The 26476-nt window shown below is 50.1% G+C and overlaps 1 protein-coding gene and 3 non-coding genes across 4 annotated transcripts in view; 2 read left to right on the top strand and 2 right to left on the bottom strand.

Annotated features, from left to right (window-relative positions):
* The window catches only part of LASP1 (LIM and SH3 protein 1), a 39189-nt gene extending 22770 nt beyond the window's left edge, over window positions 1-16419 (bottom strand). The window contains exons 1-2 of the mRNA XM_010960494.3: window positions 16204-16419; window positions 8736-8830 (exon numbers count right to left, since the gene is read on the bottom strand). Of these exons, the coding sequence (XP_010958796.1) occupies window positions 8736-8830; window positions 16204-16272 (164 nt within the window). The 5' untranslated portion in view covers window positions 16273-16419. The remainder of the gene's footprint in view (window positions 1-8735; window positions 8831-16203) is intronic.
* Window positions 16420-17141: 722 nt separating this feature from the next.
* TRNAC-GCA (transfer RNA cysteine (anticodon GCA)) lies at window positions 17142-17213 on the top strand. Its single transcript has one exon. It is a non-coding gene; the product is annotated as a tRNA-Cys (tRNA).
* A 1803-nt stretch (window positions 17214-19016) lies between these two features.
* On the bottom strand, window positions 19017-19088 carry TRNAC-GCA (transfer RNA cysteine (anticodon GCA)). The gene has a single exon. It is a non-coding gene; the product is annotated as a tRNA-Cys (tRNA).
* Window positions 19089-24043: 4955 nt separating this feature from the next.
* Window positions 24044-24115, top strand: TRNAC-GCA (transfer RNA cysteine (anticodon GCA)). The gene has a single exon. It is a non-coding gene; the product is annotated as a tRNA-Cys (tRNA).
* The last annotated feature ends 2361 nt before the right edge of the window (window positions 24116-26476 follow it).

Below are 26476 nucleotides of genomic sequence, written 5' to 3' on the forward strand. Positions count from 1 at the left end.
AGTGGCGGGCTAGCCACCAGGAACTCCAAAGGGAGGCCAGGAGGACACTCTCTAAGGGGGTCAGATCACTCTTGTTTGGGGATAATCCATGTCTACTGCACAGGGTCAAGGAGGTCAGGTACCCAGGAGGGCCTAGCCAGACTGGGGAGAAGATGCCCACGGGGTCAGGACAAAGCTTTCAGCTGATACCAGAGATGGAGACCAACATTCAGTATCTTGTAATATCCTATAATGGGAAAAAAATCTGAAAAAAATATATGTGTAACTGAATCATTTTGCTGGCTACCTGAAACTAACACAACATTATAAATCAACTACACTTCAAATTAAAAAAAAGAGAGACCAATCAAGCAGAGGAAGGGCAGGAGGAATACAGAGACAGAAGTCAAGAGGAAAGTGACATGCATATCCAGGGAGGCTTCCTGGAAAAGGCAGTGAGAGAAAAAAATGCACACATCCAGAGTGGTGTTTCAAAGGGCTAACATGGTCCAGCTTAACTGGAAGGTAGGTGGGAGGTCAGCTTGAGGCCAGAAAAGAGGTCACCTACGGGTGACAGATAACAATACTGTAACCACTGTCGCCGTTTGCCCTGGGTGCCCATGCCTTAGTTCATCAAATTCTCACAACCGCCCTATTGTTCCCCTTTGACAGATGGGAGAACAGCGGCTTGGAAAGGTTAAAAAATGTGGCCAAGGCACAGGGCCAATAAAGGGTAACATCCAGATTTGTACCCAAACAATCTCCCAGGACCCAGCACCCTGCATCAAACCTTCCAGTCTCAGACACAGGACAGACCATAGTCTGTCCCCCAAAAAGAGGGCTGGCTTGGCGGTAGCAGGAGCCAGGGCAACTGTCAGAGCCAAGCCTGCGGGGACCTCCAGGACCATCCGGTCCAACCCCCTCATTTCCCAGAGGAGGAAGCGGTGTGCTGGCGCCAGGCACTTAGCACTTAGCTGACTTCATAATTATTTATTGCATCGGTTTATTGTTTTCTCTCTCCGTTTCTCTATGAGGTGAGGGGGTTCTTGGTCTCTTGCTCATTGATTGATCCTAAGCTCCCAAAATAGTACCTGGTGTTTAATTCAATAAATTTGTTGAATGAGAGGGAAGGGTATAGCTCAGTGGTAGAGTGCATGCTTAGCATGTGCGAGGTCCGGGTTCAATCTCCAGTACCTCCACCACAAAAAAAAATTTTGTTGAATAAACAAATGTCCTACTAGTTGGGCCAGGACTAGAACTCGGGTCTCCTACATCCCACTGGGTCAACACAAAGTCTCCCAGCAAACCAGCTAAAGGAGAGTCAGCCCTGAGGCACTGTGGTTTGTGTGTAGGTGATGGTACAAAAAATGGCCGGGGGCCCACATGGGCCCCAACAATTTCAGGGACTGGTGGGTGGCTTCTCTGGGCAGCGGCCAAGGTCTGGCCATTTTTAGCGCTGGGTGACCACACCTCACCACAGCTGTGACTGCTGGCAGATGCCTGACTCACAGGCTGTCCCCAGGTAAGAGACAGATTGCCTACTTCCAGCCACCCTCCCCCCTCTGTGTGCTTCACCAAGCCTGGCATGTTTTCCAGCTGCCTGCCCTGCCCTGAGCCAGAACTGTCAATAATCCCACAAAACTTCCCGCTGTCAAGGGTAGGACTTGAGGTCTGGAAAAGTCAACCAAGGGGGATGTGACTATAAAGAGCACAGTGCAGGACGCTGGCTCTGCCACTATCTCACAGGGTGACTCTGGCAAATCTTTTTACCCTCTGGGCTGGTGCCACTATCTTGGAACTAGAATCACAGCAAGGGGATTCCAGCTGTGCTCCAAGCCTCCACTGCCCCAACTGCGTCCTACCTCCCAGAGCAGCCAGGCCCACGGCTCCCCGAGCAGAGGAGGGGGAAGAGCAGAGACGCAAAAGCAAACACAGGTGCCTGCAGCTGGCAATAGAAATGGCCCATGGATGAATGTGGGGCCTAGGCTGTGGGTCCAGTCCCCAGGCTTGGTCCAGCTCCACCCACTGCTGAGGAGCTGCATTCAAAAGTCCTGAGCAGTTCCAGGGAAACGGAGGACCAACCGGGAGTCTGTTCCTGGAGACTAGAAAGAGAACAGCAGGAGGGATCTAAGTAAGATCTCTAGCAGAACTGGCTGGCCCTGAGGTCCTAGGAGGCAGGGCTTGGGGGGTGACTCTCACCAAATCAGAGACATTATGAAGGCAACAAGGGTTGGGGGGTAGGGGAGTGTGGTGAGCATCTGTAAATAGAGATTCATGTGGCACAAAAGGGAGGTTAGGTCCTGAAGCAGAGCGACAGAGGAGACCTTCAGGGAAGCTCTGGCCCAGAACCTGAAGGGTCAGTTCTGAGAAGATTGCACTGGTTAGCATTTGGTGGGGAAGTGTGCCTGCCAGGCTCAGCAAACACATGCACACGGGAGCCAGCCTGCACACGCAGGGTTTCCTATTTGCCTGAACGTACAGGGTTAAAACGGAGTGCCAGCTCCAGCAGCCCAAGGTCAGCCAGACATGCGCACCTGACGCGCCCCCACACCACAATTCCAAGGCTCCCGCACACTCAGTGTGATTCCTCACACACGAATATATACACAGGTCTTCTACAGCGACGCATGTCTCCCAGACACCGCGGCCAGCAGGTCCACATTCACACAGCTCCTACACTCCACCAGGAGGGTCTCAGGAGGGTCTCAGGAGCACGCCCAACGGGCAGCGGGTGCCTCTGGATGGGGTTGGCAGGTATTTCATCCTCTCTTTGGAGCCATCATGACCCCCAGATCTCAGCCCCCCACCGCCAGAACACTAATTCCATCAGAAGGGAAAGGGGGCCCAGCCTAGATGTTGACTCAGCTTAATCTGGTGGGAGGAGGAGGGGGATTTTAAGCCTGTATCAGATTAAAACAGATTAAAGAGGGGCTCCAGAGCCTCCAGTCTCTTACCTCTGCCCCCTAAACCCCGACCCCAGGCCAGAGGAAGGCAGGCAGACATGAGCACCAGCTATATTCCTCCTGCTGGGTCAACCCTGTCCCCTCCCCACTGCCCCCAGCCCTGGCAAGACAACTCTGCCTTTCCCTTCCCCTGCTCACTGCGCTTTGGGTTCCCATGGCAACCTCATCCTCAGCTCCAGGCAGGAGAGCAGCAGGGCGAGAGCGGGCAGACAGAGACTGTGGGGGTGGGGGAAGAGACAGACAGCACGGGTGTCCTCAACTGCAGAGGAGCCCATGAGGGCAAAACCAGAAGACTGTGTCTGCAGGATCCTTGTAGACAATTTCGGGGAGGAAGACGGGTGCCCCAGGTTTGCTTATAGAAGGCAGGACACAAGAAGACCGGTGCTGTGTCCCTCTCCCACCAACATGACTGCCTTCCAAGAGGGCTCCAGGATTTGACCTCCTTCCAGAAACAACTGCTGGGAATTCTACCTTTCCCCCTCTTCTCTATCCTCAGGTTGAAGCTCCCCCACCCATTACCCTCAGATCCCAGTCAAGATGAATGGATGCCTGTGTATCCCAATGTAGGCGCTAAGACAGAAGAGGGGGACCCTCTGTCCCAGCCAGCCCCACCAACAGACTGGGCCATGGTGAAGGAACGAGGGGCCAGGGTGGGGAGAACTGGGCGTCCCAGCTCTGGCCTGAAGCTGGGTCCAGAGCACAGCTGTTCTTTGTCCCTTCTGTGGGCCAGTCTGCACCCGGCCCCTTGTTAGTCATTCCAAGCGGTGGGCCCTCTGCGGATGCCCCTCCCCGCCCTCCACAGCAGCATCAGCTGCTCTGAGGAAGAGACAGGCATGGAGAGCCCACGAGGACAGGAAGCCTGGGGGGGCAGGGGACGGGAACCAGCATCCATTAGGGCAAGCACAGGGACGGACAGGGCCATCAGGCAGCTGTCTGCAGTAGCCTAGGCTTCTAGGAGAACTTAGAGGCACACAAAGCAACTTCTTGATATATTGTATCCTGCGCACATTCTCTCTTGAAACCTGCCGCAAGGCTGTGGGCTAGAAAAGGCAGGCAATGTCACTGTGCCCGTTTTACAGATAAAGAAACTGAGGCTGAGTGTCAAGGACAGAGAGACCTGACCCAATGCACTCTCCCCCACACCACAAATGCCCGTAAGGGCAGGCTGACATCCCTCTCTCAAGTGGACCCCAGCTCACTCCCTACTCAAGACAAAGATTTGCTTGCTTGGGTGTATGGAGAACAAAGTACTTCCCCTTTCAAACACAACCGGTTTCCAAGCTTGGCTATTATGAGAGACTCCTCTGGGGTCTGTCAGCCACTCCCAGTCAGCAGCCGCCTACTCCTTAAAACATGTCTAAAGCAGGATCTCAAGAGTCCAGACAATGACCAATGGGGGTGCAGGAGAAGGGGTGCCTCTGCCCCTCAGGATTATCCCTGAGGACCTCTGCATCACCTTCCTGCTTGGAGGGACGATGAGGACAGGAAGGATGCTGAGAAGCTGCAAGGCTCCTGCTGGGGCTTCCTGGTGACAGGGACAGCTTGCAGGGCAAAGCCCCACTCCCAGCCCTACCACTTGCTGCATTTCAGAAGCAGAACAAGAACAGACCAGATATCCAGGAAGCCTAGCTCCCCCTTCTACAGGCAACCTTGCTGCTTCCAGCCTTAGACCCCTTCAAAAACCACAGCTTTTTGTTCAAGGAGGAACAAAAATACATCAACAAAAGCAACAAGGAGCCTTTGGTTTTACCAAAAGGGGGAAAAAAACCCCACAGCCCCTACATCCTGCCTCTGGAAGGAGCTACTGATTCCCCTGCTGGGAGCACTGCCCATGGGCAAGCGGTGGGGGGGGATCCATTCTAACCCAGTTTCTCACCAGTTCCCCAGGCCTAAAGGGCTGAAATGATGGAAACAGGAAGCAACAAAGAGGCATTGTTTGACCAGAGGAAAAAAATGAGCAGCCCAAAAGATCAAAGCTAGACATGAAGAAGGACCTACCAGCCCTCAGGGATCATAGACAAAATGAAAAATCAAAGCCAATGGCACTACATAAAGAGAAATGATCCTGCCAAGTTTGTAAGGCATGGGAACACTGGGCCTCAGTTTCCTCATCTATGAAATGGGGTGTTAGGAAGCAAAGTGATCCTTGAGGTTCCTTGAGGCCCTGACATTTGAGTGTAAGGATTAGGGGGGTGAGAGTGAGGTAGGGGCTTCCTAGAGGCCACACTGGTCACTGTGGATGCCCCTTTGAACTCCTCCATCCCAAACACACCACACACACCCCTCCCACTCTCTCTCCTGGTGCTACCTCCAGCTCCCCAAGAGATCTGATCCCGTTTTTCCCAGTCAGGGGCAGAGAACTCTGAAGAGGCAGAAAAGCCCCAGACCCCAGTCCTGGATCTGCCCACCACCGCCCCACCCCCAAAGAGCAGCTGGATTCAAGACAGTTTGCTAGGATAGAGACACTCCGAGCACCCAGCCCCACCAGTGCAGGCCCCACCCCACTCTTTGAGGCTTAGGGGAAGGAGCAGAACCAGGGACACCTCCACCCTCCTCAGCTCCTCAGCCCACAGTTCAAGACAAGCGAAGGACAGAACTCAAATATCTGCAGCCAGTAGAGAGGGGCGAGGTACAACTGAGTCTCCCCTCTTTCTTTTCCAGCCCATGTCTGTTCCTCACTTGACACCCCAAAAGCTGGGTCCCCTGGCTGCAACTCTGTCTCGGGCCTGCAGCCTCCATTGCTTCATGGCCCCCAAGGGGGAAGGAACATTCCTCCTCACCCTCAACCCTGCTGTGACCTCCAGGCTCCTCAACTATTTGCATGGAGACAAAGGAGACAGTTTGTATGTGTGGACAGGTCGGCCCCACTTTTGGAAAATGTAATTTACAAAACAAATCACAAAGAGCATACATATTCCTCTAACCAAGGGAACTGGCTCACCCCACCTACCTAGAAGCTTCAAGAAAAAAATTTGATTAACAGTGGTTAATCCATCATTGGCTACTGTGCAAAAGCAGGCATATTCACCTCTACCTTGTTGTAGCAATGCTCAGTGGCCATGGTCTGAGAAGCATGGACACAAACACTGTCTATTCAGTTCAACCCCTAGGCATTCTTCCCTGGTCCCACAGCCTGCGGCATGTGTGTGTCTGGATACGCACAGGCACGTGCACAAATGCATGTCCTTGGGGGCCCACTACCACCCAGGAGGCCGGCTGTGGGCTCTGGCCTGTGTTCTCTCCCCCACCTCACCCCAAACAAGTCTGGTGCAAGGAGAGAAATAGAAGAGGCCTTTTTGCTGCTTACAGTCACTTTTCAGAACTTAAATCGCAGTCCTGAGAAGCCACCAGGGAGAGACAGACAGCTTCCTTCTCTCGTGCCTGCCCCACTGCGAGATCCCAGCTCAGGGACAAGCCAGAAATAGACAGAGTGTAGAAGCCTCCTGCACACCAAACTCGTGCACTCACTCACTGGGTGGGCTCAACTCCTGGGCAAAGGGCCAGAAGCGATCACCTGCCCCTGTGGGTCTTGAGCGGCAGGTGTTGAAAAGCCAGGCCTGAGCTTCACAAAGCAAGACCAGGCTGGGAATTGGGGCAAAGCTCTACCCTGGAAACCCCAGGATTCAAAAACCTGAATGTTACTGGGGGATGGAGCCAAAGGCAGGAAGAAAACAGGAAGAGATGAGCGTGAACACTCAGCACAGCGCCTGGCACACAGCAGGGATTCAAAACTTTTTGGTCCAGGGTCCAACATCCCTGAGTAGGGACTTTTAACCACAGGAAAGTCAAGGCTCAGAGGGCGCCCCTTGCAAGCCGGGCCCACATCTGGGTTATCCCGGAATCCCCATATCTGGCCCACTGGCACAGACTAACCACTCAGCAGACACTGGCTGAGGGAGTGTGGCTGCCTTGGGCAAGGTGCTACCGCAGCTGGAATGAAACACAGCTGGGCCACAAATCCCCCAAGTCTTCAGCCCCTTATCCAGGGTCCTTCCCAGCTGGGTCAAAGGTCAACTCAGCATGGCAGAGGCTAGGGCTGGAAAGTCCGAGGGAATGGTGAGGGGTCAACCTGCTTCTCTGGCTGGAAGCCAGAAGAGAGACTGGGTGGGTTGGAAACAGCATCTTCCACCTTCCCTGGAAGCCCCCCAACCCCTGCTGGAGTTCCCCACCCCCACCTGCTGCAGTCTCCCCAGAAGAGGGCAAGAAAAGTAAGCTGGGACTTTGGCACTAGGCTGAGAAAACATCAAGAAAACAAGGACAAACCTCAGATTTCTTTCTCCAACTCCCAGTGCTCGCTGCTTTCTAGGCTACTGGTGTCTTAGGAAGAGCCGTGAAGAAGCCTCAGTCCCTACTACCCCCTGGGTTCCAGGCTCAGCCAGACTCCTGCCTGGATGGGTGGAGTCTCCAAAATGGCCCCCAAAGGAGCCTGGATGCCCAGAATCTAGCGTGAAGTGGTCCAGCAGTCAAGAGGTTAACTGCCCCGGCCTCTGGCTTTGCTGAACCCCACCCCACTCCCCAACAGAGGGAGGAAGTGGCAGAGAATCAAGGCTTGTCTGAGCTCTTAAGAATTTGAAGAATGTCCCATTTCCCTTGGGGGGGTGGGAGGGGTTGGTAGGGGAAAGAGGATGAGTGGAAGTTAAGAGAGAAGGGGCAGCTGAGGGAGGAGCCAGGAGAGAGCTATGACCCTCCCTCCACCCCAGGCAAACTTCCCAGAAGAGACGACATTCAGGGACATTCAGGGAGCTTCTCCAGCTTAAGATTTTCTCGGCAATGTGGAAATCTGTTTTCGAAGCACCTGGCACAGGTGGGCATCGAGCAGCCCCTAGGCAATCAGTGCCTGATGAATCCTCCAACCTCCAAGGAGATGAGGCTGTGGTATTAGCAGGGGAGGGGAGTACAGCGAGGGAGATTTACGGTCCCATCCCCTTCTAGACAAATCCCAGAGTTCCTCTTCTAGGTGAACTTCAGCTGCAGAAAGCCTCCTGACTGAGAATATATATTAAAAAAAAAAAAAAAGGACTCAAAGTCAGATCCTGAAGTTTCTCAAATACGGATCTTGCCACCTACTTCAAGTGACTTGACCTTCTGAAGCTCCCACCTAGTAGGGTGGCTGAGGTCCTGTGTATGTCGTGACCCACATGTGGTCAACCTGAATTCAGAAGGTGTTGCATTTTCTATAAATGCATGGGATGGGATGGAGGGATCCTTCTGGGATGGGGGACCCCCACCTCTATCTACCTCCCCGCAGCGGACCAGGCTGCAGGTCCCAGTAGGGAAGGAACAGATCCCAAACCAGTTCCACTGGAAAAGACACCGGGTCTTGGCAGTCCCCTCACCAGACAGGGAAGAAAGCTATCATGCCTTCACGTTGCCCCCACTTGTCAAGAAATGATGAGAAAGGGCTGCAGCCAGGAGCCCCCAGGCCTAGTGCCCAGAGCCTCTGCAACTGGGCAGGTGAGAGGAGGCAGCTGCTGTTATGGAGAGAGAAATGCGGGAGGCCAAGCAGAGAACACAACTGAGCGGAAACAGGGGAGGCCACTTTTTCCTGAAAGACCTTGCTGGAACCCTCCTTCACAGCAGGGAGCAGTGGAAAGAACAAGCTTGCTCTCCTGGGTTTGAAGTAGCCTCCCACTAGCCTCTTGGGAAAGTCCCTTCCCCTCCTCAAGCCTCAGTTGCCTTCTCTGTAAAATGGGAATCAAATGGGGCCAGGTCACCTGGAGGGGGTATCAGAATGGAGGGAAGGACGGGGAGGCAGCCCAGGCGCCCCCAGCCCCCGCCTGAGGCAGGACTCACGCGTTGCAGTAGGGCTTCTTCTCATAGCCCTTGTAGTTCTTCATGTTGAGTGTCATCTTGCAGGTTTCGCAATGGAAGCATGCTTTATGCCAGAACTGGGGACAGAGGCAGAGAACACCCATCAGACTCTAGGAGTCAGGAGCGGGGCTCAGGCCCTAGGAAGGAGCGCTCCACCCTTGAGACTGGAGCACAGACATGCCCCCGGGGACATCTCAGGTCACAGGCTCTGGCAGCTGGGGACACTGCCCTCCCTGGTCCCACCCCTCACCAGTCAGCCAGTGGAGCTGTCAGGAGGGGGAGAAGGCAGAGAAGGGTCAGCTCCACCCTACCCTAGACCACTCCACTGCCTGAGCAGGAGAAGCCTCATTGCTTATGCAAAGCTGCGCCAGGGTTGCTAAGAAGCCGCTGCTGAACGTGCTGGGTAGCTCCTTGGCCTTGACAAGGCCTAGAGAAGAGGACAGCCCAGCCTCTACACACCCAGGCCCTCATACCCTACACCAGGGCCTTGAGACACGCCTCGGCCTGAGCAACACACAGGCCCTGATGCCTCCCCAACCTGAGGGACCCTCACCCACAGTAGGGGTGGGTACCCAGGCTCTAGTCACCACACCCACACTCTTCCTACCCTTCCCTCCCTCTTCTCCCACCCTTGGGCTGGTCTCCCTCTGATGCACTAAAGAGCTCTGCTTGGGGGTGGACCCCCATCCCCGTAGTGGACATCAAAGCCCCACCCTGACTAGCTGGGTGGCTTTGGTCAGGATCCACACCTTGGAGCCATTTCAGTGTCTATAGAATGCAAATCATAGTACACATCCCTCTTGGGATCGTTGAGGATTAAATAAGAAATGACCTACCAAGCCCTCAGCACAGCACCTGGCACCTCTAAGTAGTGAATGTCAGGTGCTGGGCGCAGCAAGGACGAACCTCAGCAGCTTGCACGGGAGGGTGTGTGTGTGTGTGCGCACGTGCGTGTGCTGGGGTGCAGATGGGGCTCTACTGTGCCCAACCACAGCTACAATGTGTGTGACTGAGCATGAGTGACAGGGAAGACTCCAGCAAAGCCCAGGGACCCAGAACCAAGCAAGGACCAGTCCAGGGCAGCTGAGGGATAGGAACAGGGTGGAAGACCATGAGGGCAGGGGAACTGCAGGATGCAGCAGAGGTGACCCCATCCTAAGAAACACTGATGCTCAGGCAAATCCATGCAAATGAGAGAAATCCGCCCCCAGCAGCCCAGGATGAGGCCCTGGGATCAGCACCCACCAGGAGTCCAACTTCCAGGACCTGGAAATCGAGAGCTGCTGGGGTGACCCAGCCAGCTTGTCCCTGCCCCATCTCCCAGCAGTCAAGAGAGACACTCCTGATCTCTCAAAGAAAGAGGCCAGAAGCCAGGGAAGGGCCCAGGGAGACTTCCGAAGTGCCTGGCACACTCCTGATTCTTGGCCACCTGTCAAAAAATTCCCCCAAGGTGGTGCTTTTCAAAACGTGTTTCCCAGCCAAGGGGTGCTTCTATGATGCTTCGGAGAAGGGGACAGAAACAGGGAAGCTGAGAGGTTGGGATTTCACCTCCCTCACTCTGACCCACTCCAACCAGAGACCGTGAGATAATTTGGGGGGTAATCACCGTCTAACAGGGTATTTTCCCTATCAAGGAGACCCAAAGGACACTCCAGTGGTGGAACAGTAAATGAAGCGACAGGAGAACCACTCTTTGGGAAGCAGGCCAGCGGGAAGTCTGGCAGCAAAGGGATGGCTGGTGTAAGCCTGGCCCCCACCCCAATCTGGGCCTATCCCAGAGCCCAGCCCAGACTCCTCCCGATGCAAACGCCCATGCATACAACCCACCTTTGGAAAACTAGAACAGGGTCGTCCCTGCCCCCATCAGCCCCCTAAGTGAAAGCCCCTCTCCCTCCCTCCCCCAGTGCCTGGGAGGTGCTGGCAGAGCGCCCCGGCCCTGTCACCACCCAGTCTGCTGGCCTCTGCCTGCTCAGCTGCACATGCCCCTGCCTGGGCCCCCGCCTCCCCCTACCCCCGCAGGGCCCTGCCAGGAAAAACATTCTCTGGAATCCAGACCATGACCCACTTTCACACACACACATAGGCAGGAATACACACTGTCCTAGGACTGGGGACCTCCAGAGCTGCCCCGGCTGACTTGGAGGAGACAAAGGGAGAGACATTGACACCTCTACCCGAGCAAAGGGCCAGGTCCCCACCCTGGAGTCAAGTCCCTTGGGAAGGAGGGCAGAACACACTGACCAGACTAGGGTACAGGGCCAACAGCCCATCCTGGGGTTCCACAAGACCCCTCCCAGCTGCCATTTGGAGGAGGGGGGACCCCATACATGGGGGTGGTGTCCATTTCCATCAGGAGCTCTTTCCCACCTCACCCCCAGACACCCCTTGCTCTCAGTTAGACAGGTTAGCGGCTGGGGCAGTGGTCAGCTATTCTCTTACAAAGGATTCAGGAGCAGAATAATGAAAAAGAGGGTGGACTGAGTGTCCTCAAGGTAACTATGGAACTCGGTCTCTGTATTTGTCAAGTGGGGCTAAAACCATGATCGCACAGAGATGCTGGGAGGAGTAACGAGATGATACAGGCTCCAAGCCTGGCACCACTAGCTGCTCCCCGTCATTTCCTTCCCTCCCCTCTGTGGAGGAGGGCTCCAAGGTTGAGGAGAATCCAGCAGCTACTGCCACTGTGTCCTCTTTGGGGTAGGAAAGTGTGGGGCAGGGGGGGTGGAGCCAGGGTAGAAGATGGCAAGTCACTCAACAGCCCCTGTGGGCCAAGCCTGGGCCAGGCACCCCAAAGGGACCCCAAATGAAAAAGAAAAAAAAAAAAAAAAACCATCCCTGTCTCAAGTCGAGTCTGGTGAAGGACACAGTCAGGGAAATAAGTCAATACAAGCCCACAATGACCCTCTGTCTGCCTCTTTCCCCTGTCCCATGAGCCCTGTCCCAGGGCAAGAGTCCTCCCTTTCTTGGAGGACACAGGTAAGATTTCAGAGAAGCATTCCTGGGACTCAGGACTCAGGGAGCAAAGGACACCTTGAGGCATGCAACTGGAATCCTTCCTGTTGCCGTTGAAGTCCACTGTTTCCCTATTCACAAAAATCCAGACCCTAGGCTCCAGCCTCACCCTCAGGTCTCCCTTGCCTGCAGCTCCAAAGCTACAACCCACTCCACAGAAAGGTAAACAGAGGCTGATGGGGACAGAAGCAAGATCCCTGGCACTTGGGCAAGGCTTGGGCCAGCCCACCTCTATAGAATCACTATGGAGGTAGGGGAAGCGGCCTGCTCACAGCTCTGGGTGAGGGGAATGTGGTGGAACTTCGGGTCAATGTGCCTACAGCCTAGTATCTTGCCCTCCACACCCAGGCTGCCTATGACTCAGGGCTGGAGCATGAGACCTCTCCCTCCCTTCCTGTCACCCAGGGTTACAGTTTCTCGCTCCTCCAGGGGCAACACCAGCCCTACCCTGGCCTAGTCAGTCGGCCACCTTGGAGGCTGGCTTAAAGGCATAGACAGTGGCTGCACCTCCACAAATTCCCAGGGGGAGCGTATTATTCCTGCTGCCTCAGCATTCCTCAGGCCAGGGTCAGGAAGAGGAGGGACCACGATGGATATCAGTGAGATAGTGTAAATAAAAGTAATTTTTGCAAACACAACAGGCAGAAGAGCTGAGCACAAAGAACTTTAGATTTGAATTCGAGCTCTGGCTGAGAAAGGAAGGAGCCACAGGACTTGTCTGAGCCTCTGATGATGGGGTTCGTAATTTCCAGGGGCAATCACATCTGCTTTGTGAGGCTCCTGTGAAGACTGAGCCTGGCACATCCCAATCAGTCATAGCTACTATGAACGGATGGTCACGGGATGATCGTGGGGTGCTCTCAGCTTCAGTTGGGAAATGCAGCATCAGGGCTGCAAGGACTTTTCTCCTTTTTTGTATCCAGCCCAGCTTCCGTCTACCTTGCTGCCCCCTGGCGGGGGCTGGGGGGCGGTGAGGGGAGGGTGGCTCACACAACCAGAGGCAGAGAGCCCTCCTGAGGGGGGATTTCAGGAGATCGAGCAGCCCCTCAATTATTTACCCTTCCCAAATGCCTCCACCTCTGTTCAAGAGCCCGGCAGAGAGGGACATGGCAATACCCTTGACAACGCAGGTCCCCAGATACAAATGTTTCCCAGTGGGGTCTGGGACAAAATTCCCCCTCTCTCAGACTATAACGGACATTTTGAGACACAGCCTCTCTCCCTCCCCAAAGGCCCTGCAGCAGGCCCACAGAGTGCCTGGCACAAAGTAGGTGCTCAATAAATATTTCATTGAATGAGCAAGTGAGGTCACTGTTGTGGGCACAACAGGGCCGCCTGTGACATGGTGACACACAGGTTCAGTAAAAGAATTTACCAGAGCTTAAGTATAAGAATAGAAAGGAGTTTATTAGGGTACACTGCCATAGACAACAGCGGGCCACACAGAGGAGAGACGCCTGTGGGAGCACTGAGGGCCAGTTGTTGGGGTCTTTTTTAAGGTCGGGTCACAAAGTGCCTGATCGGCTTGGGTGCGCGAGTCTGATTGGTTGTAGGTGAGGAAAGAGGTTTAGGGTCTGTGAAGGGCGGTGGGGTCTGTGACTCTGATAAGGGGGGCTGAAACAAGCCAGCCTGAGCTATTGTGAGATTAGCCATTACCTAGGGCTATTAGTTTCTTAGAGGAAACACGCCCAGTGAAGAATGTCAGACATCTGAGAGCCCAGGAATGGGGGTCGTTGGACTTTGAAGAACGTCTATTGGCCCGAGTCACCCTGTTTCTCCCTCAATTCTTGTCCCCTAAGTCCTCTGGAGAAGCAAATCTCGACCTCCTTCCTCAAACACCATCACCAGCAGTAGGTATTTATTCAGCACGTGGAGCACAACGGGTCCTGCAGGTCGAGGACAGGTGGTCATCAGAGGTGGCATGGCCATCACCCACCTAAGCCTTCGGGAGATAAGGCTCAGGGAGGAGAAAAGGTTCACACCAAGGACACAGCTCGTGCTCTGGGTCACATCGTGTCAGACGGATATTGTAGTGAAACAGGTGAGTCTAATTTGACTCTCCTGTTATAAATGGGAAGTCTTGGGAAGTTGGTTAGCAACTGTGCCTACAGGACCAATGTTCCCCCTACCAAGTCTCAGTCCTCCACGCATCAGGTCCCCATTCCAAGTGCCTGTCCTTATTGCCTGAATCGGGGGTGGGGGGGTATTGGGAGGAATAAGTCTAATATCTGGATATTCCAGGCCTCCTGCTCAGTGCAAGGGGTGAGGTCTTGGGGCCACCCCCTATACGGAGAGCTCTAAAAAGAGCTCCCATTTCCCAGGGCAACCACCTGAATGTCCTTTTCCTGTGAGAGCAAGAGAACTGCTGGGGAGGGCACCTTGAAAGATCCCTGCCCCCTCACCCTGACACCAAAGATCTTTACAGGGGGAGCCAGGTGTGGGGCTGGACAGAGCACCTCAGAAAGGTAGGGAGGGCACAGTCTATACCACATCCCCTTCCGGGCACTTTGACAAGCATTTCAGTGTACTGCCCCACCTTCAAGGAAATGACCTTATCATACCCAACCGACAGATGGCGAATACTGAGGCCTAGAGCCATTCATAAAGCTCGTGGGAGCAGACTTGGAAATGGGATCAAGTCTCCCAACTCCCGGGCTAGCAATCCCTCCATCATATGTTGCTTCTACCTCACATGGGTGAAAGTGCCCACAGCCTCTTCTCAACTCATGACTGTGGAGGAGAGGGGCACAGGGCACTCAAGATGCAGAGGCCAAACTCTCTACCACCAGGGAAAGGGAAAAATCCCAGTGTGTAAGAACAGATGGCCAGCTTCAGCTAGTGCCTCAGGCTCAAGTCCTGCGCTCCAGAGGCAGCCATGGTCATTGGGAAGGTCAGCACCCACATCCTTTATACCCACAATATTGGCCCTCCTCTCCTTCTGCCCAGCCCAGGAAGAGAGTAAAACAGAAGTAGCCCTATATGCCCCCTTCCTCCAAGAGCAATTTCAAATGTATTCCAGAACCTTGGAACCCCACCCCCTCACCCTGACTCAGAGGCGAAAGGTCACAGGGGAAGCTCCAACCCCAAGGGGGAGGGGAAAGACCAAAGGAGCCAACGAACTATCCTTCCCCAAACAAAACCTGACTCCAGGTAGATTCTGTACCCCTCTTCCACCTCATGCCCCCCAACTCCTGCCAGTCCAGATGTGAAGGAGGACATCTTTTGGCCTGGAGCCAGCTTTAGGAGCTGGGTGAAATGCACGATGAGGGGTACAAAACCACCGAGGCCTCTCCTCCAGTCTGGGAAGGGGATGGAGAACGGAGGTGGGTTTTGCCGTGCGATCTTAGGGAGCTTGAAAGAGGCCCGGATCCTACCCCAAACTGCTGGAAATACCCAGTTCTACTCTCCGCCCCTCTCTAAAAGTATAATGGCAACCAGATGAACGAGTCCAGCATGATGGCGGGGGTTGGGGGGCACGACGTGTAAGGGCCCCCAGGGGACAGTGAATTTCCAGAAGGCCACCGTCCCTTCCCCCTAACACCTCCCTCATTTCTTGGCTTCCCCTGAACTCAGCCAACCCCACCCTCCATCAGGGAAACCTGCTTTGAAAACTTCGCTCTTTGTTCTACAAGCCGGACTCTGCCTCTGAGCACAATTTCAGGAGATCTCCGTGAAGCACCCCCCCACCCGCCGACTCCAGCACCCGACCCCGCCCGGGCCTGGCTGGGCGGCCCAGCACTGAGAGTTGGCTTCTAATTTGAGGTGGGGGCTGGGAAGCTATGGAGGACGTCTGCTAGTCCATTAACCGCTGAACCACCAACGGGGCTGCTGGTCGTCCAAAACAAGGGCTCTTGCAGTGAGGTTCGGGAGCTTATCCGAAGCCCAGTTCACCAGATGCAACATTCACCAGCTGATAGCCCCCGCCCCCCAATCTCCAGGCCAGGAAGCCGGGCCATTCGCGGCCAGAGTGGACGGTTTCGCTGGGCCCCCCAACCTCTGCCCCGCCCCCCCGCCGCCCCCTCCCCCAGCGCCCCGCGCTTCCGCCTACTTGGCGCTCGGCGCGGCGGGGAGAGGGAGCGGCCGTCTCCTCTCACTCTCCCGGCCCTAGAGGGCGGGACTGCACCCCTAACCTTCCCCCACTCCCCCCCACCCCCACCCTGGGGCCTGGCTTCCCTACCCCTCTTGCATCCTCCCAACCCCGGGGCACAGAGCCCACTCTTCTCCAGTAGTGGCTGCCCGCCACGCGTGGACTCCTTGCCTCGCCTCGGATCTCTGGGTTTCCAGACTGGGGTCTGTCCCCACACCCCATGACACCGCCCTCCCTCCCTCATCCCGGGATTGCGGGGTGAAGCAGCATAGACCTGGCCCCTCTCTCCTCCCCCGATCTGGAGCACTGCTTGGGGATTGAAAAGACGTGTCTCCCGGTCCCGCGGCTCACCTTATCCAGACAGTTCACCTTCTCTGTGGGGTACACGATCTTGCTACACCGGGCGCAGTTGGGATTCATGGCTCTGGAAAGGTGGGGCGGGGACGCCCGAGCTAGCGCGCGTTCTCTTTCCCCGGAGCGAGCTGGCAGGAGACGGCTGAGGCTGCAACTGCACAGGCAACGGCTGCGGCGGCTGGAGCTAGGGAACTGGCCTCCGCCTCCGCCCTCCTTCCCCTAATAAACACAGCGGGGAGGAGGGGCTGTATCGGGGCGGGGACGCGCCGCGGGCGCGGGCAGGGGTGCGCGCGGCGAGGCGCGCTCCCCGGGAGACGTGGGGCTGCGCGGGGGCGGGTTCCGGGGAGGACTGTCAGGCCGGAGGTGAGCGCCAAGGTGCGCTCCTAAGCAGAAGGTGCCCGGGAGAGATGCACCTGGAAATCAGGCGCGGACAGACGACTTTGCCCAGGGTCCTTCCAACGCTAGAGGCGGCGCAGGGCCGGTCTAGCCGCACATCTGGGCGCCCGGGCTGCGGGAAGCGGGCAAACCCCTCGCACCCGTCGACTGTGGGGTTCGAACCTTCCTGAACGCCAAACCAGATTCGCCAGATTTGGGGACTTCCTTTGTACCTGTCGGTACCTGGCATGAACCTGCGGACCGAACGGGAACCCTTGCCCCGCCCCTGTTAGCCCAAAGTCCTTTCCCACGTTGGTAGGGCGGAACCCGTCCCTCCCGCCTGGACTCAGAGCCTCGCAGCCCGGGCTAGTTCTTCCCTCCCCGCGCCTCTGCCGTGCAGCTCGCCTGGTTTTCGAGATCCGAGGACTTTCTGCTTTCCGCCTAGCCCCCTTTCCTCCTTCGTTCCATTCTCTTTACCCTTAACATCGCACCTTCGATGTAGCAAATCGCTTAACATTCCAAACACTCGAAATCGCTGTCTCCAAACGGTTGAGCGGCACGGGGGTATAGCTCAGTGGTAGAGCATTTGACTGCAGATCAAGAGGTCCCTGGTTCAAATCCGGGTGCCCCCTCGGTGGCTTTTCCTATTCTTTCTGTAACTAATGTAACTTCTTTCTTGACCGCTTTTTTTTTTTTTTAAATATCGGATCGTAGGATAAAGAAAACAGAAAAACGATATTCAAAAATCCCTTCTTCTTCCCCCCAAACAAAAACAAATAAAAAACAAAAAAAAAAATTTTAAATACTAAAAAAAAAAAAAAGCTTAAAAAAATCCCTTCCTCATTTTCCAACTGTAGCGGAAAGCTTTCGGTTTTACTTCGTACCCCGCAGAAGGAAGGGGTGAGTAGCGGTACAAATCAGGTACAAAAGCTCATGACCCACATCATCCGCACCAGAGGTGTCAGGATTTCTGCGGCCACGGCTGGCAGCCCCAGATATCAGGCGGCTGGCAGCCCCAGATATCAGGCAGCTGGAGGCGCTGGTTCAGAAGGCAAGATGACCCCCAACTTGGCGCTCCACTTCGGGTGAGGGTGGGTCAAGAGAAGGAAACTCATAGACAAAGACTTTCTCCAACTTCAGCTTTCTTTATTACCGGTGACATGCACATGCCACGTTCACCTTTCCCTATTGCTCGTGACACCGGCAGAATGAAAGCACTTTGAGAACGTTAAAAATGACCAATGCCGACCCAAAAGCTCATTTTAATTCACAAAAATAAAGTTCCAGCCTGATGCAAACTGATATAAACTAATACAGTGGATTTCAAACTTGAGCGTGCGTCAGAATTACCTGGAGAGCTTGTTAAAACACCCTCAGTTTCTGATTCTGTAGGCCTGGAGTAGGACCTCGAGAATTTGCATTTTTAGCAAGTTCCCAGGGGATGCTGATGCTGTTAGACCACACTTTGAGAACCACTAAACTAGTAATACAAGGCCCTTGAATTTCATAACCTAAAGATGGGGACAGATTGGCTGCGTGGCTGACAGTATCACTGTTGGGCCAGAGGAAAACGCCAAGTGTTAAGGGAGCAAAGGCGTCCCCCTCCACTAGGTTTTGCCCCAAAAAAGGAAAAATAAAAGCTACAGGGAGAGGCATGTTTCTTGAGTCAGGGGGCAGTTGCGATATTTTAAACTCGGAATTTGGTTCTGTCATCCTTCGGGCCCCAGGGGAATACTCCTCGAACGCATTTTTCCCCATGGCTCTCATGACTGTGAGATGCTTCGCGAAGCTGGACATGGAGATTAAGCAGAGCTGCTCTCTGGTACAAAGTCCAGACCCGAGAAATAACAAGTTTCTCACCCCTTTCCTGGACACCAGGCCTCAAACTTAGATTTGTAGGTTTATCAGGCAAAAGCCCTGCCTTTTATATAATATAAAGGAGAAAGCCGTCCACTTTTCACCTTCTATCTTATATCTATGCTGGGTCCTGTTAAACTTAGCCACTATATAAAACTTCTAAACTTGGATTCTGGTCTAGTCTTTCTGGTCAGAGTATGAACTAGGCAAATAATATTGCCCTGCCCCGGCACTCCATTTTTCCCGAAAAAAAGGATCTATAGTTAACAGTAAAGCAATTGGTCTCAGACGGTCTCGGAGATGGAAATAGTTTGGCGCCTTCTTCCTGCCTGCCAAGAGTGCAAGTGGGCTTCTCGCCACTGAGCCCAGTATCCAGCTTAGATGTGGTAGAGTCACCCCTGTGCAGCCTCTGGGGTGTTGCTCTTAACTACTCAGGAGTCGGAGAATATCTGAAGACAGAAAATTAAGCAGGTGCAAGAGACAAGAGGATCTTTCAGGGAGCTTTGGAGTCAGAAACCTCGGATTCTCGAGTTGTTCCGGGTTAAGAAGAGTGACTATGAAAAATGCAAAAGCAGGTAAGGGGGCACCCGGATTTGAACCGGGGACCTCTTGATCTGCAGTCAAATGCTCTACCACTGAGCTATACCCCCTCTACTGGACAACATTTGGTAAATCCTTTTTACATTCATTCCAAAATTTTCGTTTTGAGACTTACTTCTTCAAAATTAGATTCTTCTTGCTATATGATATTGAATTTACTAATAATAAGGAACAAAATTAAAAGACCAAGTATGAACATCAAGGTCCTACTGTATAGCACAGGGAACTACATTCAATATCCCATAATAAGCTATAATGGAAAAGAATTTTAGAAAGTATACACACACATGCACACATATATAATATTATATATATATATATATCTCTGAATCACTTTGCTGTACACCAGAAACTAACACAACATTGTAAATCAATTATTCTTCAATTTAAAAAAAATGTTTAAACTCCAAATAAGACATAGAATTTTGAAAACATGGGAACTGAAGTACGAATCTGTCTTTTCTAGGTCCAGTTCTTTATCCACAATCCCACTCATCTCTTTACCCTAAGAGGTCAGACAACAGCTTCTTGCAAAACTCAACAGGGAATTCTTTCCCTTAATTTCTCTTAAAAAAGTACAAGGCCGGAGGGTATAGCTCAGTGGTAGAGTGCATGCCTAGCATGCATGGGGTCCTGGGTTAATTCCCAGAATCTCCATTAAATAAATAAATAAACCTAATTACCTTCCCCCATAAGAAAAAAATAAGAAGAATACAAACACTAGCTGAATAGGTATCTCCACTGAGAGACTCTTCCTGGCTGTACTCTCTAATGGTTCCTCTCTCTTTTTATGGAGCAAGTACTATGTGCCCCACTCTAGGTACAGAACATACTTTCAGTAGAAAGACACAGTGGTTCTCAGCGTCACTGAGTTTAAAATCTCATAGAAACAGAAGAGAAACAAATGCACAAATGAATAAACAAGGACATACCCATTAGTGATAAGGGAAATGATTAAAATAACAAATAAGGCAGTGTGTTAGGGAGGTATGAGGGGGCCATTTCAAGGTGGATCTTGAAATCTTTCTTTGCAGGTGATTTTGAAGTTAAGACATGAATGACACCAAAGAGACAGCTATTTGCCCGTATGTCAGGAGCGGGCATCCCAGCTAAAGGAAATGGACTCTGTAAAGGCCTAGAGCTGGAGGAAGGTGGACAAGGGGAGAACGATTCAACAGAGCTGGAGAAGTAGCCCTAAGAGCTTTATAGGCCAAGGTAAGAAGTTTGGATTTTATTCTGAATGGATGAAAAGCCAGCCATCGGAAAGTTTTGACCAGAGGGATTGGAAATCATCATTCACACTGTTGTGGGGGAGATTTATAGAGAGTTAAGAATAGACATAGAGCATACATACCATGGAATGTTATTCAGCCTTTAAAAACAAGTAAATTTTACAATATGTGACAACAGAGGACATTACGCTAAGTGAAATAAGCCAATCATAGAAGGACAAATACTGTGTGATTCTACTTGTATAAGGTATCTAAAACAGTCAGACTCATAGAAGCAGAGAGTAGAATGGCCGTGGCCGGGGATGAGGAGCGACAAACTGGGAGTTGCTAATCAATAGGCATAAAGTTTCAGTTATACATGATGAACATGTTTTAGAGCTCTGCTGTACAACATTGTGCTGATAGTTAACAATATTGTATTGTACACTTAAAAATCTGTCAAGGGGGTAGATCTTGTGTTAGGTGTTCTTGCCACAATAAAAGAAAAGAAAAGGAGTGGACACAAAATAAAATAAAAAGAGAGTTTAGGTAGGATTCTATTGCAATGGTGCAGATGAGAGATGGTGGTGATGTCTGAGGCTACAGTGGTGTATTAGTTTCCTGTTGCTGCTGTAACAAATTATCACAGACTTATTTGCTTAAAACAACATAAATGTATTATCAAATGTATTATCTTACAGTTCTGGAGATCAGAATTTCAAAATCAATTTTACTGAACTAAAATCAAGGTGCTGGCATGCCTGCACGCTTTCTGGAGATTTTAGGAGGGAATCAGTTTCCTTGACTTTTGCAGTTTCTACAGGCTGCCTGCATTTCTTGGCTCATGGTCCCTTCCTCTATCTTCAAAGCCAAGGTAGCATCTCCTTCACGTTCTGATCTCTGCTTCCGTCTTCCCATCTTCTGTCTCTGACTCTGACCCTCCTGCTTCCCTCTTATGAGGACTCTTCTGATTATCCAGATAATCCAGGATAGTTTCCCCAACTCAAGACCCCTAACTTAATCACAACTGGAAAGTCCCTCTTATGTAAGATGACATATTTACAAGGGCATTGGGACATGGACATATTTGGAGGGCCATTATTTAGCTCACCATAGTGGGAATAGCAGAGCTGGAGGAGGGTGCAGGCATCCAGAATGGCAGGGGAGCCACATACTTACTGTACATTGGATGACTTGAGGAAGATGAGGGAAAGAGTAAAATCAAGAATGACTCTTTTTACGCAAATTAAAACGACAAGTTTTGGCCTTACACTGGTCAGAATGGCCATGAATAAAAAGTCCACAAATGATAAATGCTGGAGAGGGCATGAAGAAAAGGGAGCCCTTCTATGCTGTAGGTGGGAATATAATTTGGTGCAGTCACTATGGAAAACAGTATGAGTATTCCTTGAAAAACTAAAAATAGACTTAACATATGACCCAGAAATCCCACTCCTGGACATATATCCAGAGGAAACTGTAATTCAAAAAGATACATGCACCCAAATGTTCTTAGCAGCACTATTTACAATAGCCAAGACAAGGAAGCAACTTAAATGTCCATCGACAGATGATTGGAAAAAGATGTGGTATATATATACAACAAAATACTACTCAGCCATAAAGAAGAATGAAATAATGCCATTTGGAGCAACGTGGATGGGCCTAGAGATTATCATACCAAGTGATTAAGTCAGACAAAGGCAGATATTATAGACAAATATATGTGGAATCTAAAAAAATGACATAAATGAACTTATTTACAAAACAGAAACAGACTCACAGATATGGAAAACAAACTTACGGTTACCATAGGGGGAAGGCAGGGGTGGAGGGGGATAAATTAGGAGTTTGGGATTTGCAGACACTAACTACTATACATAAAATAGATAAACAAGGTTCTACTATAAAGCACAGGGAACTATAATCAATATCCTGTAATAATCTATTATGAAAAACAATTATATAACTGAATTACTATGCTGTACACCAGAAATTAACATAATATTGTAAATCAACTATACTTCCACTAAAAAAAAAAGACTCTTTTTTTTTTGTCTTCACTATCTGGGTGAATGTGGTTTCCTGAGATAAAGAACACTGAAAAAGGAGTAAGTTTAGAGAAAAAAAAGTCAAGAGTTTCTTTTTGAAATTCTTACACAGAAGGTATCCTCACAGACTTCACATTTTAGTATGAGGTCAATATGTTAAGTTTGAGGTGCCCTACAGACATTTAAGAGGAGATGTTAAGGAAATGGTTGGAGATCCAGTTAATTCTGAAGTTCAGGGAAATGTCTGGGTTGGAAATATAATTTGGGAAGTTGTCAGTGTAGAGTTGGTAGTTGGTGAAAGAGGTAGTTGATCTCAGTAGTGTGCTAGATTCAGCTCATACCAGCTTGTGATTACGGTGGTTAAGTTTTCAGGACTTTTTTTCAGTTGGTTGACTTCCATAGCTTTAAATTAGCAGGCGGGCGTATGTGCACTGTGGGAATTGGCAAATGCTACAAATCAGGTCCCTGGAGCCAGTGGTTAGCCATTTATCAGCACAACCCTCCTTCTGACTGATTCTGATTTTCTCCAAAGGAAGAGGCCAGCTAGCTCTTCCACACTCTGAGGAGGTAAGATAAGGTCTAGAAGGTTTGAGACTGGAGAAAGTGTGTGAAACAGTCATTTTGGAGAGTGGGAAACTGAAACCAGTCAGCCAGTGGTGGAGGAATACTAGCCAAAGAGCCTGTTTGAGATTGGTGGAGTGACACAGACTTGTGAGCTCTTCTCTAACAACATTCTGTTGCTTGGATGCAGGTTTGGTGGAATACTATAGTTGAGTTTAATTAGGATTGTGGTTTAGCTGGTAGGTACCACCTAGGGCTTACAGTGAACCAGGCACTGTGCCAACTACCCTGGAGAATACAAAAAAGAATGCATCATCATCCCTGCCCTCAAGGAACTTACAGTTTAGTTGGAGAAACAAGATACATACTCCAAGGGAAAAAATGCTTGAAAGCCCAGAAAGCAAAACCAAAGAGTAAGTAGCAGAACTGCAGAGACAGGTAGTTGATAATAATGAGAGAAATGAAGCCACAGACTTTTTTTAAAAATTGGTAGTGAGAAGCACCTACTGTCTAGCACAGGGAACTATATTCAAGTTCTTATAATAACATATAATGGAAAAGAAGCTGAAAAAAAATATATATGTATGTATATGTATAACTGAATCGCTTTGCTGTACACGTGAAAAGAACATTGTACACATCAATAAAAAACAAAATTTTTAAAAATTGGTAGTAAGAAAGAAGAAATGGACAGGCGATCACAGCTGAAGGGAAGATTTTACAATCTACTGGAAATCTGTTGATGTTTGAAGGAGCCAAGAGAATGGAAGTGACTGAAGATGTTGGAGACAATGGAGACAATGGGGGCACGTTTAGTACAGGAGCAGAGACGGTCTTGGGAAGGACTAGGAACGCACTTCCTTTCATTTGGAAAACACAGGTTGGGGATCCAGTGCAGCTCAGGTTGCAGGCAGAGAGGACGGAAGGTAAAAGAGGCTGTAGTTGATGGAGGAGAGAAATCCCATTGCACGCTTTGACAGGACCTTCAAACCTGGGTCAGAGGGAACTTCGTCCTCTCCTCCTACCACCTGGGTTCAGAATGCCTCTTCTCTTCGTTCTTTAGTAGCATCTCGGGGAACCTGAAACAGTTGATGATAGATATCAAACTACTGTTAATCACCAGAGGCAATGTCTGGTCAATGAGCACTACAAATAAGTTGTAATCTCCGTCCTTTCAGCGACGGGGGTATAGCTCAGGGGCAGAGCATTTGACTGCAGATCAAGAGGTCCCCGGTTCAAATCCGGGTGCCCCCTAAAGCGTCACTTTTAAAAGTCAACACTCTAAACATGGTAAGAGTGAATGCTAATGTTAATCAAACAAGTACCCTGCCATCGCTTCAGTGTTTTCTGGGAATACAAAAAGTATTATAAATTTCACATTCTGATATCAAGGTCAACGTGCAAACTAAAGGAATTTCGGGTGTTCTCCAAGCCAGTGGTTCGGAAATTGGGTTCTCGGATGTGTCTGGGAGACTGTTAAGTAGGAAAAACAAAAATACACTTCGTAATAAATACTAAGTTGCTTCCCTGTTTCATTATTGTTCTTTCATTAGTATACAGTGGAGCTTTCCAGAGGCTGCATGATGTCCAGCTGTCTTTCATTAAGCCAGATATTAAAGGGATTTCCAAAATAATGTAAAATAAACCCACTTCTTGCTTTTTTAAAAATTTAAATATAGTTTTATTTCATTTTAAAATGTTATATTTTAACAGGTAATGGACTTATTATCTTAAACATTTCTCAATTTAAATTTCTAATCTGGTAAATGTCAATGGATAAAACTATATAAACAAAACCTCTTTGGGTTTCTCAATAATTTAAAAATGTAAAGGAGTCTTCAGATGAAAATATTCGGAAACCACTGCTCTAAAAGTTAAAGAGGTGGTTCGGGGGAGAGCATGCTGGGGTTGTGAAATGGCACAGGGAAGAGATGACTTGCAACAAAAAGAGTTTTGAAGAACATATGGTGGATAAAGCAAGGAAGATTCCTGAAATCCTAAGCAGTTTGGTGTTGCTGAAGTGTGAGTGTAAGAGGCAAGGTGGTGGGAGATAAGTCCATGGAGAAGGTAAGCCATTTCAGGAAGCGACTCCAATGCTGTGCTTCGGAGCTTGGACTTAATTCCATAAGCACTAGAGAGCCAGCAGAGGCTTTTAAGCAACAAGAGGTTATGGGCAGACCATTTGGATGCTGTTACAATAGCCTTGAACCAAGGGCAGACCTTTGGATGCATGGACAAAAATTTAGGAAGCGGAGTCAAGTCAGTAGACCTTGATGATTAGATCTGAGAGATTAGAGGAACAGGAAAATCAATTGTGGCCCTGCTTTCTAGTTGAGACACTGGTAGTAGCACCAACGAAGAAAACTGACATAGGAGGGAAGGCAGATTTTCTGGGGAAATGATGGTTTCTGTTTTGGACACATCAGGTTTGAAGTGCCAGAGGGGTGGAGGTGTCCCAATCACCTTATTGGCTAGAGCTAAGCAGAAATGTCTGGGCTGGAGATACAGACTTGGGAGTTATCAGCATTTTGACTGTAATGGAAGCTACTGGGTGGTGTAATCACTCAGGAAAATACAATGAGAAGGGACAATGAGGAAGGAGAGAGCAATACAGCACAGTGGCTTAGAGCCTGTACTTTGGAATCAGCCAGCCTTGGGGAGGCATTCCAGCTCTGCCTTTCATGATCTGTGTGATCTTGGACACATAGCTTAACCTTTCTATTTCTCAGTTTTCTCATCTGTAAAATGAGAATAATAATACGAATATTATTATGGGTTGTGGGGAGGATCCAAGAAGTCACATTCCTGTAAAATGCTTAACTCAATGACTGGTACTTCGTAACACTCCATAATAGTAACTTCTATTATTATTAGCATCATGGAAATCATGGCTGAAGAGTGTTAAGAAGGTGGGAATGGTCCCAATGTGAAATGTTGTGAGGTCAAGTAAGATAAAGACTGAGAAATATCCTTGGATTTTGAAAAGAGTATGTCATGGTGACCTTTCTAGTACAATTTTTCAGTATATGTAATTTTTAGTATAATTTGTCATATAATGAGGACATAAACTAGATTACAGGGGTTCAAGGAATGTGGGTATGCAGGAAGTATGAACGTAGAGATTTTTTCCGAGAACTTTGGTTTCCATGGACCACTGAAATTACCAAAAAAAAAAAAAAAAAAAGGCACTGTTAGGATGGTGGAAAGCTGACACAGTGTTAAAAGCAACATTTTTTTAAAATTGAAGTATAGTTGACTTACAATGTGTTAGTTTTTGGTGTATAGCATAGTGATTCAGTTATACACGTATATTCTTTTTAATATTCTTTTCATTATAGGTTATTACAAGAAAGAAACATTTTTAATAACAAAAAAGATGAAAGAAGATAATCCCAGAATGATAGGCAATCCTTTATTTTTCTTTTTTTTTAATGGAGATACTGGGGATTGAACCCAGGAGCTCCGGCGTCCTAAGCATGCGGTCTTCCACTGAGCTATACCCACCCCCTACGCAGTACTTTAAATTGAACAAATGTAGCTTTGTAAGAAACACCACATTTTCCAAATATCTCTTATTTTACCATAGATGAAAATTTCTTCACACAAGGATGCTGA

Source organism: Camelus bactrianus, chromosome 16 (assembly GCF_048773025.1).
Source record: "Camelus bactrianus isolate YW-2024 breed Bactrian camel chromosome 16, ASM4877302v1, whole genome shotgun sequence".
Lineage (NCBI taxonomy): Eukaryota > Metazoa > Chordata > Mammalia > Artiodactyla > Camelidae > Camelus > Camelus bactrianus.